This window comes from Ahaetulla prasina, chromosome 11 (assembly GCF_028640845.1).
Source record: "Ahaetulla prasina isolate Xishuangbanna chromosome 11, ASM2864084v1, whole genome shotgun sequence".
In the NCBI taxonomy this organism is placed as follows: domain Eukaryota; kingdom Metazoa; phylum Chordata; class Lepidosauria; order Squamata; family Colubridae; genus Ahaetulla; species Ahaetulla prasina.
The window spans coordinates 6,242,074-6,256,168 of record NC_080549.1 but is presented as its reverse complement, the minus strand read 5'-3'; the positions used below and the strand labels follow the sequence as shown (position 1 = coordinate 6,256,168).

The following is a 14,095-nucleotide window of genomic DNA, read 5'->3' as shown; positions in this document are numbered from 1 at the left end:
AACATCATCAGTGCTAGAAGAATGTGGTGTGTGGAGAGGAGCGGGAGAAGGAAGATGATGATAACGTTGATTGCAGTGATGGCGAACCTTTTCTCCTCGGGTCCTGAAAGTGCCCCCCACCCACCCCCGCGCATGAGTGCACATCTCCTGGCAGAGACCTGAAGGTCAACTGGCCAGCGGGAGGCGTGCAAGCATGCGCGGTGTAGCTGACCTGTGGCACGTGTACCGTAGGTTCGCCATCATGGGACTACGGGGTCCTTGGTCAGGGGTGAAATCTAGCTACCTTCCCTACCGGTTCGGAAGTACATGCGCTGCACATGTGCAAACCCTTCTCCGCATGTACAGAGAGTAAAAAAACAGGTTACTTCCTGGTTAAAACCAGGAAACCAGGATCATTTGACGGCCGTCGCCAGGAGGGCCTTCCACCAGGTTCGCCTGGTTCAGCAGTTGCGCCCCTTCCTTGATCGGGATGCCTTGTGCACAGTCACTCACGCACTCGTTACCTCTCGCTTGGATTATTGTAATGCTCTCTATATGGGGCTCCTCTTGAAGTGCACTCGGAGGCTTCAGTTAGTCCAGAATGCAGCTGCGCGGGTGATAGAGGGAGCTTCGCGTAGCTCCCACGTAACACTGCTCCTGCGCAGACTGCACTGGCTACCTGTGGCCTTTCGAGTGCACTTTAAGGTGTTGGTTACGACCTTTAAAGTGCTCCATGGCTTAGGGCCTGGGTACTTACGGGACTGCCTGCTGTTACCGCATGCCTCCCACCGACCCGTACACTCTCACAGAGAGGGACTTCTCAGGGTGCCGTCCACCAAGCAATGTCGGCTGGTGGCCCCCAGGGGAAGGTCCTTCTCTGTGGGGGCTCCCACAGTTTGGAACGAACTTCCCCCGGGCTTACGCCAAATACCTGACCTTCAGACCTTCCGCCGCAAACTGAAGACACATCTTTTCATTCGCGCGGGGCTGGCTTAAATTTTAAATTTTAAATTACATAAATTTTATCGATTTTAAATTTTTTACTAATTTTAAATGGGGTTTTGGTTTTTATAAATTTTTAAAGTTCTAGGCTAATTATAATAAGTTTTTTAACTTGCATTTTAAATTGTATACTGTAGTGTCTGTATTTTATTGTTGCCTGTACACCGCCCTGAGTCCTTCGGGAGAAGGGCGGTATAAAAATCAAATAAATAATAATAATAATAAATAAATAATGACGACCGGGCAGGTGGGTGGTGCCTCGACCTGCCATCGCTACCGGTTCTCTGAACCACCGGCTGTCATCGCCGAACCGGGCCAAACCAGGAGCATTTCACCCCTGTCGTTGGTTCTCTCTGAGCTTGCTTGTTTTCTTGTAGACATTTCATTACCCAAACTAGTGATAGCCCTGATGGTGTTACCTAGTTTGGGTAATGAAACATCTGCAAGAAAAGAACCAAGCTGTCGTGTCCCACCCCCCCCACTCCCACGAACGAGTCAAGGAAGTCCGTGGCAAACTTGGCAACGAAGTCTCTGCAGCTTGCCAAGTCCCTTCGAGGTTTATCGGGCTTGTTTGTTCACTCCTGGAATCCTCTCCGGGCATGGGGCCAGGGCCGGGGGGCTGGAGGCATGACAGGCCTCCATTCATCTTCATTATCAGACTCAGAGTCTGATAACAGGCCCGGCTGGAGACGGGAGGGGCCCGGATGAGGAGAGGAGGAAGGATGAGGCACAACACAAACTCAGAACTTTAGTTGACTCAGTGTTGGGGTTTTTTTGGAATAAATCTTCTGTGCTGCAGTCTAACGGAGGGTCCTTGATTGCGCTTTGTGCCTGACAGTAAAATAGTTTCCACACCAGTAACTTACAGAATCTTTACAGCCACATCCAGCCATTGTTGACATGACCTAGTAAAGTCTGTCTACACGCATTGAAGCTTTGACACAAGAATGATTGGATGATGCTCGAAGATGCTGGAGGTCACCGGTGGGAGGGGGGGAAAAATGACCCAGGACCCTGGCCACGTTCCTTTTGTCCTTGTTGAGAAAAAAAATCCTTTTAAATTCTTTGGGTGGAAGATGAAATATAAAAAAGGAGTGAAATAAATGTTCTCAGTAGATGGGGAAAAAATAAACGATCCGGGAATGAACAAATGGAAGCAAGTCAATAAATCTGTAGAAATCAAATAAAAGAAAGATGCCGTGTATATTTAATTTAAGACCTTTTTTGTTTTTAATACGTTTTTAAGGTTTTAACTGTTTTTAATATTCTTAGAACTGGGAGCCCCTCTGAGTGTCATTGATTGACAGGGGTGGCAATAGAAATTGAATGAATGAATGAATGGACATGGAACAAACAAATAAACAAATGAATAAATGAGATAAACAATTAATTGATTTGAGTGAGATTTATCCCAGAGACAACTTCATAGAAAATGTCTCTCTCTCCGTCTCCCTCCCTCTCTCCCTCTCTCTCTCTCTTTCTCTCTCTCCCCCTCATTCTCTCTCTTTTTCCCTCTTCCTCTTTCCCTCTTCCTCTCTCCCTCTCTTCCTCTCCCTCCCTCTCGCTCTTTCTCTCTCTCCCCTCTTTCTCTCTTTCTCCCTCTCCCCCTCTTGTTCTTTCTCTCTCCCCCCTCTCCCTCTCTTTCTCTCCCTCTCCCACTTTCTCTCTCCCCTCTCTCTTTCTCCCTCTCCCCTCTTTCTCTCTTTCTCCCTCTCCCCTCTCTCTCTCTCCCCTCTCGCACTTTCTCTCTCTCCCCCTTTCTCTCCCCCTCTCCCTCTCTCCCCCTCTCACTCTTTCAGCTTCTTCCTCATTTCTTCCCCAGAAAAAAAAAAAACCCAGACATTTTTGTAAAGAACTTTAGCTTACTGCTTTTATTTCAAAGAAAAGGAAATGGTGACATCAGTTCTGGATATATTTTGCAATCCAACTTGGCTGCTTTGGGTGGAGTTCGTAATGTTCCAGAGACAGGAATTCTTGCCTCCCATTTATTTATTTATTTATTTATTTATTTATTTATTTATTTATTTATTTATTTATTTATTTATTTATTATAAATAAATAAATGATTTTTATGTCTATTTAAAAAAAACCTCATTTCTTATCTCCCGTATTTCTCCGGCCTCCCTTAAAACCATCAAAAGCAACTTTTTAAATTTGATTCTAGCAAAAGAGGGCTCGGCTTTGGCCAGCTGTGAAGGACGGCGGATTCAACCTGGCTGACCTTCTCTGTCGGGAAGTTTGGCCGGGCTCCATCCCACGATGATCTTAACACCGAAGCGGAGGTCTGTCTCCGTTGTTTTGGTTCCAGGAAACGTTTCAGTTTGGAAGTGTTGATTGTGGCTGTTTCCTCAGGCGACTTAAATGTTTTCCTGCGTCTTCCCTGATGCCTAATTTCTGGATTGGGTTGCAGGAAATCCGTAGCTCATTAAAGAGCCGTTCCCTTTTCCTGGCCATAAACCCAGATATGACATTTCTTGATGAGAGTTGAAATTATACATACATATATCTATATCTATCTATCTATCTATCTATCTATCTATCTATCTATCTATCTATCTATCTATCTGTAGGTCTTTGCTTATTCGGGTTTTCTCCCGTGTAAAATTGGAAGTGTCTTGGCGACGTTTTGACGAAGTCTCGTTCGTCATCTTCAGGCTGGTGTTTACAGCTTCGTGCTCCTAGAATTTTACGCGCGAGAAAACCCGAATAACCAAAGACCTACATACAAACACCCATGAAAACCTCAGAAAACATATATATATATATATATATATATATATATTTTTTGACAAAATGCTGAATCTTTTTTCCGAATTCCACCCAACTCTTCCTCTGGTTCGGTCCATGAATTGTATGCTTTTTCCTGCAGGACAGGGGTGAAATCCAGCAGGTTCTGACAGGTTCTGGAGAACCGGTAGTGGAAATTTTGAGTAATTCGGAGAACTGGCAAATGTCACCTCTGGCTGGCCCCAGGAGTGGGGAGGGAATGGGGATTTTGCAGTATCCTTCCCCTGGAGTGGGGTGGGAATGGAGATTTTGCAGTATCCTTCCCCTGGAGTAGGGTGGGAATGGGGATTTTGCAGTATCCTTCCCCTGGAGTAGGGTGGGAATGGAGATTTTGCAGTATCCTGCTCCTGGAGTGGGGAGGGAATGGGGATTTTGCAGTATCCTTCCCCTGGAGTAGGGTGGGAATGGAGATTTTGCAGTATCCTTCCCCTGGAGTGGGTGGGAATGGGGATTTTGCAGTATCCTTCCCCTGGAGTGGGTGGGAATGGGGATTTTTTAGTATCTTGTTCCTGGAGTGGGGAGGGAATGGGGATTTTGCAGTATCCTTCCCCTGGAGTGGGTGGGAATGGGGATTTTGCAGTATCCTTCCCCTGGAGTGGGGTGGGAATGGAGATTTTGCAGTATCCTTCCCCTGGAGTGAGGAGGGAATGGGGATTTTGCAGTATCCTTCCCCTGGAGTGGGGTGGGAATGGAGATTTTGCAGTATCCTTCCCCTGCCATGCCCACCAAGCCACACCCACAGAACCAGTAGTAAGAAAATTTGTATTTCACCGCTGCTGCTGCAGCACCTCTTAGCGCTGCAGCTCAAAATATTGATGTTATATTTTCTAAAGCCTTAAAAAAAATATGCACACTCCTAAATCATTTTTCTTTTTTCTTCTTTTTTTATAAGACCGTTTTAGGTGTCCCTAAAACACAGTTGCATAGCTTTGGAGAAAAAGAAGAAAATAAAGAATAAAAATAAAGATCTACAGTCTATATTTTTCCCCTCTCTTTTTTCCCCCCTCCTATCATGGAGATAGGAAGCTAAAACTGGAAGAAAAAATTTCCCCCTCTTTTAAGAGAGAGAGAGAGAGAGAGAGAGAGAGAGAGAGAGAGAGAGAGAGAGAAATCAACTCAGAATATTCTGTGAGAAAGTAACTCTGGATCGGCTGATGGGTTTCCGAAAAAAAGCAACAAATAAATTCTAATGTGTATTTTATATGTATATATCCATATATACATTGGTTTCGGAGTCTTTTCTGCAGGTGGGGTTTTCTGGAACGCTGACATCTAATTTGGGATCGGCGGTGGCACCTTGTGTAAAACGTATTACTTTGTAAGGGGAGTTGATGCAGATTTGAACGTCGTCAAAATCTCTGATGTTTCGGTTCTTTTGATGCAAGGAGATTTTGCAAGGGGGGTGGGTGGGAAATTCCCCTTGGAAAGGAAGCCAAAAAACCTGTTTATTTTGTCAACTGATTGTCTCGACTTGTCCAATATAGTCATCTGTTCAGCATCTGAGATAGAAATCTCTGCCAACCCATGCTAGCAGAAACCCCAAGATAGCCTGTTTCAAAGGATAAATCGGTCACAGAACAAACCAACCTTCTGGGTAGGCATAGGGTAAGGACAGGATTGGACGGAGGAACTGTTGACATTTGTCGAGCAAAATATAGGTTGTCTAGAACTAGAGGGACCGATAAAGGAGAATGCTTGTAGCTCCGAGTTGATATTTGAGGGTCCTTGGTGCTCTCTGCGATTGGTGGTTTTCTTGCAAATGTTCTATGACCCAACTAGGTAACAGCATCAGTGCTAGAAGGAAGTGGGGTCTGTGGAATGGAAGGGGAGAAGGACTGTTGGGTCCTTGGTGCTCTCTGAACTTGGTGGTTTTCTTGCAGACGTTCCATGACCCAACTATTTATTTATTTATTTATTTATTTTATTAGATTTATAAACCGCCCTTCTCCCGAAGGACTCAGCCAAAGTAAAAAGAAACAATATACAGTTAAAATACAATTAAAAAGCTTATTATACAGTGTGGCCGAAATTAAAATAATTAAGAATCTAAAAAACCCCAACTAGGTAACAGCATCAGTGCTAGAAGAGAGTGGGATGATGGAGGAGGAGGAAGAGGAGGATTGTGGGTTCCTTGGTGCTCTTTGAGCTTGGTTGTTTTTTTGCAAACATTTCATGACTCAACTAGATAACATCATTAGTGCTGGAAGGGTGTGAGGTTTCCGGGGACTAGTAGTAGTAGCAGTAGTAGTAGTTACGAACCAGGTAACACCATCAGTCCTAGAGGGGAGTGGGATGGAGGAGGAGGAGGGAGAGGGAAGGAGGAAGAGGAGTAGTCTTTAGGACTCTCTAAGCTTGACAGTTTTCTTGCAGACTTTCCATGAGTCAACTAGGTAATATCAGTTCTAGAACCTCACTTCTTTCTAGCACCGAAGATGTTCCCTAGTTTGGTAATGAACTTCAGTTCAGAACTGAAGAAGCTTCTTGGATGAGAAGCCAAACGTTTTCAAAGAAAAAAACAACAACAAAACCTCAAGAAAATCCCGTTGCCTTTTGGAAAAAGGACAACCACGTTCTGGATGATTTGAGAATCTCCCCAGACATTTTTCCTGAGCTCTTATTTCTCAATGTCTGCACAAAGACTGTTTGCAGCTCTTCTGCGTAAATCTGTGCCTGTCTCCGTGGCTCTCTTCCACCCTGCTCCGTGGCTCCGTGAACGTGGATTCTGCCTCTTCATCTGCTTTGCAGGGAGAAAAAAATAAGGTTAAAAAAAGGAAATTCTTCCGAAAAGCTACGGATTATCCAGATTATCATTTTTAAAATTATTATTATATACCTGCACTCTGCCTCCTCCAGTGTTGCCTCCGCATTTTTGCTTTTATCAATTAGATGCTTATAAGTGCCACTTTATGTCTCTACAGCCAGGTAAAAAAATCATTTTTAGAACCTACGGGATGGAAGGATGGCTTTTAACTGCTGAATCGCTAATAGCGGCAATCATATTGTGTAATGTCTAATCTAATCGGGTTTTGCAAAAGGCTTCGAGCTCACGCCGGGGCTGAGAGAGGTGATGGTGTCTTCAAACCGAATGCTAAATTCAAACTCATTAACTGCAGATATTGCAATAACAGAACAACAAGATATTGAATAACAGAAGCATTGCATCCTTCTCTCTGTACATGATACCGTGTTTCCCTGAAAATAAGACCCTGTCTTATATTTTTTTGAACCTTGAAATAAGCGCTTGGCCTTATTTTTGGGGAGGTGTTATTATTTTGGGACTCCTGGAGCAAGACGGGGCTCCCCTAGCCATCTTACCTGATTTCCAGCTCTGTCTTCCTAACCCTAACCAGAGGAAATGGTGTGGACCGCCTGCACGTGCGTTTAAATATTTTCGGGGGAGGTCTTATTTTCGGGAAAACACGGTATGTGCATAAGAGAAAAACAGCAAGTGTAATGAATCTAAAAATAATGAACCACATAGTTACTAAAAAAAAAAAAATCAAAATAAATTCCTGGGCGGGAATCCTCCAATCGCAATTTTAAACCTCCTTTTCCCAAAATCCATGCCACCAAAGGTGTTTCCTTTTCTGCCCTTCCTCCCTCTTTGCTCTGATTTGAGGTGTGTGTGTGTGTGTGTGTTTGTGTGTGTGAGAGAGAGTGTGTCTCTCTGTACTTGGAAATGCCATTTCTAGTTTGCCTAGCTTAGGTCTCCTACCTTCCCCCATGACTTGAGGGCAAATTTGGCTGTGTTCTGTGATGCGGGAAATGGATGTCAGTGAATCCTAACCTAAAAAAATAAAAGAGTGGGGGGCGCGGGGCGGAAACCAGGCATGGGCTTCAAAATTTTTAGCAAGGGCTTCTCTTCCCGGTTGCTGGGTGGCTGTGGTCTAGTTGGCCTCTTGCACCACGAGGGGGGGGGGCATTTTTGCCCTCCCCAGGCTCCGGAGGCTTTTCTTGAGCCTCCGGGAGGGTGAAAAAATGGCCTCCCCAGGCTCTGGAGGCCCTCTGGAGGCCAGAAATGGGCCAGTCTCTCGCCTTTCTGAACTTCCGGTAGACCCGGATTTGCGGAGCCTCCGCGCGCGCCCTGCGCTTACCTGCATCCAAAACGGGCCGTGTGGGGACTCCTGGGAGGAGTGGGATGGGCGGGGCCAGCCAGGAGTGGGATTTGGGGGTTCTCCGAACTGCACAGAATCTTAGCTAGAGGTTCTCCCGAACCCACAGCAGCCCACCTCTGGGGGAAACCCACAACATGCTACTATACTTTTATTTCGTTCGGGTTTGAGGGAGCCTCATAACTACACAAATGGATTGGAGTCTAAAAATTAGGGAGCAGGAAGAAGGTAATCGTTTATTTTTCAAACAGAAGAGTGTTTAAATAAATTTTAAATATCCTAACATTATCCTGCACTCCATTTGCCTTTTCGGATATGAATCTGCACTACTATTAATCTTCTCATAGTTCCCAGCACCAATCTCTTTCCATTTATGACTGTATGACTATAACTTGTTGCTGGGAATCCTTATGATTTATATTGATATATTGACCATCAATTGTGTTGTAAATGTTGTACCTTGATGAACGTATCTTTTCTTTTATGTACACTGAGAGCATATGCACCAAGACAAATTCCTTGTGTGTCCAATCACACTTGGCCAATAAAAATTCTATTCTATTCTATTCTAGCTAGAAGAAAATATTTGTAGCTCAGGGTTGAATTGTTGGTCATTAATCAGTGGAACGACCTGCCTCCAGAAGTTGTGGGTCCTCCAACACTGGAGATTTTTAAGAAGGGATTGGACAACCATTTGTCTGAAATGGTGTAGAGTTTCCTGCTTGAATAGGGGGTTGGACTAGAAGACCTCCAGGATCCCTTCCAATGCTGTTATTCTATTATTCTCTGAGCTTGGTTGTTTTCTTGCATACGTTTCATTACCAAAATAGGTAACATCATTAAGAGGTCCGCATAATTAACATCATCACCATCATCTTCATTATTATTATTATTAATATTATTATTTGTTTATTGGGGTGGAAACCTCACAGAATTCCTTCCTTAAAACATTATATATTCTCCTGCTTGTGTTAACTGTACTGGACCGATAAATAGGTTTTCATCACATCTTTAGCCTATGTAAATATTGGAAAGGAAAAACAATTCACATCTCTTCTTCGGTTCACTCTGCGTTTGCTTTTATTTCTTAGATGTCGTCGTACGTTTTAGAGTCCTTTGTAAATAAAATGTGTGGGGTTTTTTGTTTTTTTTTTCACCTCCCAAAAGGAGAAACAGGTCTCGGGAAGTCGACGTTGATGGATACGCTCTTCAACACCAAGTTTGAAGGAGACCCAGCATCTCATTCCCAGCCAGGAGTTCAGCTGAAATCCAGTTCCTATGACTTGCAGGAAAGCAACGTCCATCTGAAGCTGACCATTGTCAGCACGGTGGGCTTTGGCGATCAGATTAACAAAGAGGACAGGTAAGTAGGACCTGTCCTTGGTGAAATAGAAATCAGGACTCATTTTCTGGCTAGATTCTTCTTGACGGGAGTTGCGTATGTCTAGTGTCCAACGAAGGAAAGGACTAAGGGTGGCATAATAGCAGTCTTCCGATATTTGTGGAGCTGCCACAAAGAGGAAGAGGGTCGAAGTATTCTCCAAAGCACCTGAGGCAGGAGAAGACACAATGGGTGGAAACTCATCAAGGAGAGAAGTAACCTAGAACTAAGGAGAAATTTCCTGACAGTCAGAACAATTAATCAGTGGAACAACTTGCCTCCAGAAGTTGCGAATGCTCCAACACTGGAAGTGGCATTTCCTCACGAGTCATGTCCAGTCATGTCCAGTCTTGAATTCTGGGACTGGTAGTATTCACCCAACCATCTGGAGGACAACAGATGTAAGAGTTGTTCAAAAGAAGCTTTTCTTTGATATAATAAAGGGAACAATAGGACAGGAATGGTAGGCACTTTTGTGCTCTTATGCACGCCCCTTATAGTCCTCTTAGGAATGGGCTGAGGTCAATAGTAGACAGTTTTTGGTTGAAGATTTTGGGGTTTTGAGTAGAGACTATGGAGTCAGGTAATGAGTTCCAAGTATTAACAACTCTGTTACAGAAGTCATATTTTCTGCAATCAAGTTTGAAGCGGTTGACATTTAGCTTGAATCTATTTTTTGCTCTTGTAATATTGCGATTGAAGCTGAAGTAGTCTTTTATAGGAAGGATATTGCAATAGATGATTTTGTGTGTTAAATACAGGTCATGTCGAAGTCGACGGAGTTGTAAGTTTTCTAATCCCAGGATTTCAAGTCTGTTGGTATAAGGTATTTTGTTGTTTTCGGAGGAGTGAAGAACTCTTCTAGTAAAATATTTCTGGACTCGTTCTATTGTATTTATGTCAGAGATGTGATATGGGTTCCAGACGGATGAGCTGTATTCAAGAATAGGTCTGGCAAATGTTTTGTATGCTCTAGTTAGTAGTGTAGAGTTTTTGGAAAAGAAGCTGCGTAAAATTAGGTTTACAACTTTTAGAGCCTTTTTTGCTATGTAGTTGTAGTGGGCTTTGGCATTAAGGTCATTTGATATGAGAACTCCAAGATCTTTGACAGGGAGGGGGTCGTCAGTAAGGTAATGACCATCAAGTTTGTACTTGTTGATAGGATTCTTTTTTCCAATATGTAAGACTGAGCACTTGCTGGTTGAGATTGGAGTTGCCAAGTTTTAGACCAATCGGAAATTAAGTCGAGGTCTTCTTGAAGGGTAGAAGTATTATTAGTGGTACTAAATAATTTGACATCGTCAGCAAAGAGAGCACAATAACTTGAGATGAAGCGCCGGAAAAGAATTAACACGTCTTCTGTCTTCCCATATATATTTTTTCACGAAGCTATAAACCCATTGTGGAATTCATCGATACCCAATTTGAAGCCTACCTTCAAGAGGAGTTGAAAATTAAGCGGGTGCTGCATAATTACCACGATTCCAGGGTCCACGCCTGCTTGTACTTCATCGCTCCCACGGGACATTCTTTGAAATCCTTGGACTTGGTCACCATGAAGAAACTGGACAGTAAGGTAGGACATGCAGGGTCAGCCGAAGAGAAGGTCTTTTCCGTGATCTTGGTTCATGTGACCTGTGAGGTCCACTTCTGTGGGTGCCTGCCAGGGGTGAAATGCTCGGGGTTCGGACTGGATCGCCCGATCCGGTAGCGATGGCAGCAGGTGGTTCAGAGAACTGGTAGCAAAAATCCCTGCCTCCCCCTCCATGTCCAGCTGAGCCGCGCAATCAACAGAGGGTGTTTTTTTAAAAAAAATTTAAAAGCATTTTTAAAAATGCTTTTAAAAGTAAAAAAAAAGCCTCTGATGATCGTGCGGCTCAGCTGGGATCGTCAGAGCCTTTTAAAAGCATTTTTTCTACAACCTCTTCAGCCGAGTTTGCCTAATTGAACTGAGGTTTGCGAGATAACTGAGGAATTTGTATTAGGAGGAATTTTGTTTTAATTTGAGTTGTAGCTGTTCGAATAAAGTTGGTTTGTTTTTCCACGGACTAAGTTTATTACTACCTACTTGGGCCTGGGTCACAACAACGTTGTTTAAATGTTCAGAATGTCTCTTATTTTGGGATTCCATGCAGGTGAATATCATTCCTATTATTGCCAAATCCGACGCCATCTCCAAGAGCGAGCTGACCAAATTCAAAATTAAGATCACCAGTGAACTCGTGAGCAACGGAGTGCAAATCTACCAATTCCCTACCGACGATGAGTCTGTGTCAGAAATCAACGGAACCATGAACGTAAGAGAATAACCGCAATAACCATAATCGCTTCTGGAATTCAATATTGCATTTGGAAAAAAAAGTCTATGCAGATTCTCCGTCATCCAGGTCATGGTTGCCCCAAAGGTGTTTTTTTCAAGAGGCAACCGGACTTTCTGGTTTTTCCTTTGAAGAGGTTTCGCTTCTCACCCAAGAAGCTTCTTCAGTTCTGAGAGAAGCTGAAGAAGCTTCTTGGATGAGAGGCAAAACCTCTTCAAAGAAAAACCAGAAAGCCCAATTGCCTCTTTTTTTTATTTTATTATTTGAATTTATATCCTGCCCTTCTCCGAAGACTCAGGGCGGCTTACACAGTGTTAAGCAATAGTCTCCATCCATTTGTATATTATATACAAAGTCAACTTTTATTGCCCCCGACAATCTGGGTCCTCATTTTACCTACCTTATAAAGGATGGAAGGCTGAGTCAACCTTGGGCCTGGTGGGGCTTGAACTTGCAGTAATTGCAAGCAGCTGTGTTAATAACAGATAGACTTAGTCTGCTGAGCCACCAGAGACCCTCTTGGAAAAAAAAGCACCTTTGGGACATTGGAAAAAAAATATTCACACCTGATCTCTGTTCCAGACATTTAGGCAGGACTTCCTTGCCCTCTATGGTTCCTGCCCTCATGCACAATGCTACCGGATACCTCTCACCGACCAGTGCGCTCTCACAGAGAGGGACTCCTCAGGGTGCCGTCGGCCAGACAATGCCAGCTGGCGACACCCAGGGGAAGGGCCTTCTCTGTGGGGGCTCCCACCCGCTGGAATGAGCTTCCCCCAGGACTTCGCCAACTTCCTGACCTCCGAACCTTTCGCCGCGAGCTTAAGACACATCTATTTATTTGCGCAGGACTGGACTAGATTTTAAATTCGAATTGGTTTTAATGGGGATTTTATTATTTTTATTATCATCATTTTAATTATTCGGCCAATTATAATAAGTTTTTTAATGGATGTTTTTATTTGTATTTATATGTATATTTTTATCTGGTTGTTAACCGCCCTGAGTCCCTAGGGAGATAGGGCGGTATAAAAATATGAAAAATAAATAAATAAAATAAACACAATGTTGAAAAAAGTATATTTTTTCAAATATATGGGAGAGATGGTATAAATGGTTGGAGGAAAAGGGGAAAAAAGTAAAAAGGCAAGGAAAGATTAAATAATGGCTAAATTAGGAGTAGAAAGAGAAGAACAAATAGGAAGAAACAAAAATTGTGGAAAGGAAATTGGGTACACGTGTATATCTAAGTATATATGTAAATAAAATAATTAGAATATAATATATTATAGTGATATATATATATGATATATTAGAAGTATATGTATAAACGATACATTAGAATAAGAGAGAGAAAATGTATAAGTATTGATTACTGACACGAAACTGTTGAAAAGAAGAAAGTGTTAATATTTCTTTTTTGTTTTTTTGTTTTTTTAAAAAATCTGTTTAATAAAAATTATTTTTTTAAAAAGTATATTTTGATTTTAGTTTGTTTTTTAATTGAACTATCATTAACAAACACTATCACATAACTAAATTAACATAGCTATAACATGAATAGAGGGCGGGTGGGAGAAATAAAAATACCAACAAATCTACTAAAGTTTTCTAGATGCTTTTACTGGTTTATTGTTTTTGTTTTAATGGTTCTTTAATTTTTGAACTGTAAGCCACCAGAGGCTGAGTTGGTTGAGTTGGGTGACTGTAGAAACTGAATGAATAAATAAAGGAATAACCACTAATAAATAAAATGCAAGTAGAGAGGTACGATTTACAGATTTAACCATGTATGTAAAGTATTACCTTATTGTTATTATTGGGATAAACCGTGAAAGCCACCCAAGTTTGATAAAATTGTGGCTTCTGCCTGCAATGTCTGATATTTCAACTAATATTGAAGGTGCATTTTCTGTTTCGTTTTGTTTTTTGGTGTGTATATGTGTGCTCCAGGCTCATTTACCTTTTGCCATCATTGGCAGCACAGAAGAAATCAAGATAGGGAATAAGATGATGAAGGCACGTCAGTATCCATGGGGAATAGTACAAGGTAAGTAAAGCGGCTACTTCAAGAGACCTTGGGGGCTTTTTGACAAAATGTTTTATTTATTTATTTTATTTTGTCACAACAATATATGTAGGTATCATACAAAAAGATTATTTATTTATTTATTTATTTATTTATTTATTTATTTATCAAACTTCTATACCGCCCTTCTCCCGAAGGACTCAGGGCGGTGTACAGCCTTCATTTAAAACAATTAATATACATATTAAAATAACCATTAAAAAGCTTATTCAATAAAAGGCCAAATTAAAACCGTCGATCGACCATAAAAATACCCAATAAAATTACCATTAAAAGTTTAAAATTTAAATTTAGAATTTAAAAAGTCAGGCCAGTCCTGCTTGTATAAATAAATAAGTTTTCAGTTCCCGGCGGAAGGTCCGAAGGTCAGGCAATTGGCGTAAACCGGGGGGAAGTTCGTTCCAGAGAGTAGGTGCTCCCACAGAGA

General features: G+C 42.2%; 1 protein-coding gene across 5 annotated transcripts in view; it reads left to right on the top strand.

The window, feature by feature from the left end:
* Window positions 1-14,095, top strand: part of SEPTIN6 (septin 6) — a 53,240-nt gene that overhangs the window by 19,875 nt on the left and 19,270 nt on the right. For all 5 annotated transcript variants that reach the window (XM_058196706.1, XM_058196704.1, XM_058196705.1 and 2 more), the window contains exons 3-6: window positions 9,048-9,243; window positions 10,651-10,837; window positions 11,397-11,558; window positions 13,533-13,629. In XM_058196706.1, coding sequence (XP_058052689.1) covers window positions 9,048-9,243; window positions 10,651-10,837; window positions 11,397-11,558; window positions 13,533-13,629 — 642 coding nt within the window. The remainder of the gene's footprint in view (window positions 1-9,047; window positions 9,244-10,650; window positions 10,838-11,396; window positions 11,559-13,532; window positions 13,630-14,095) is intronic.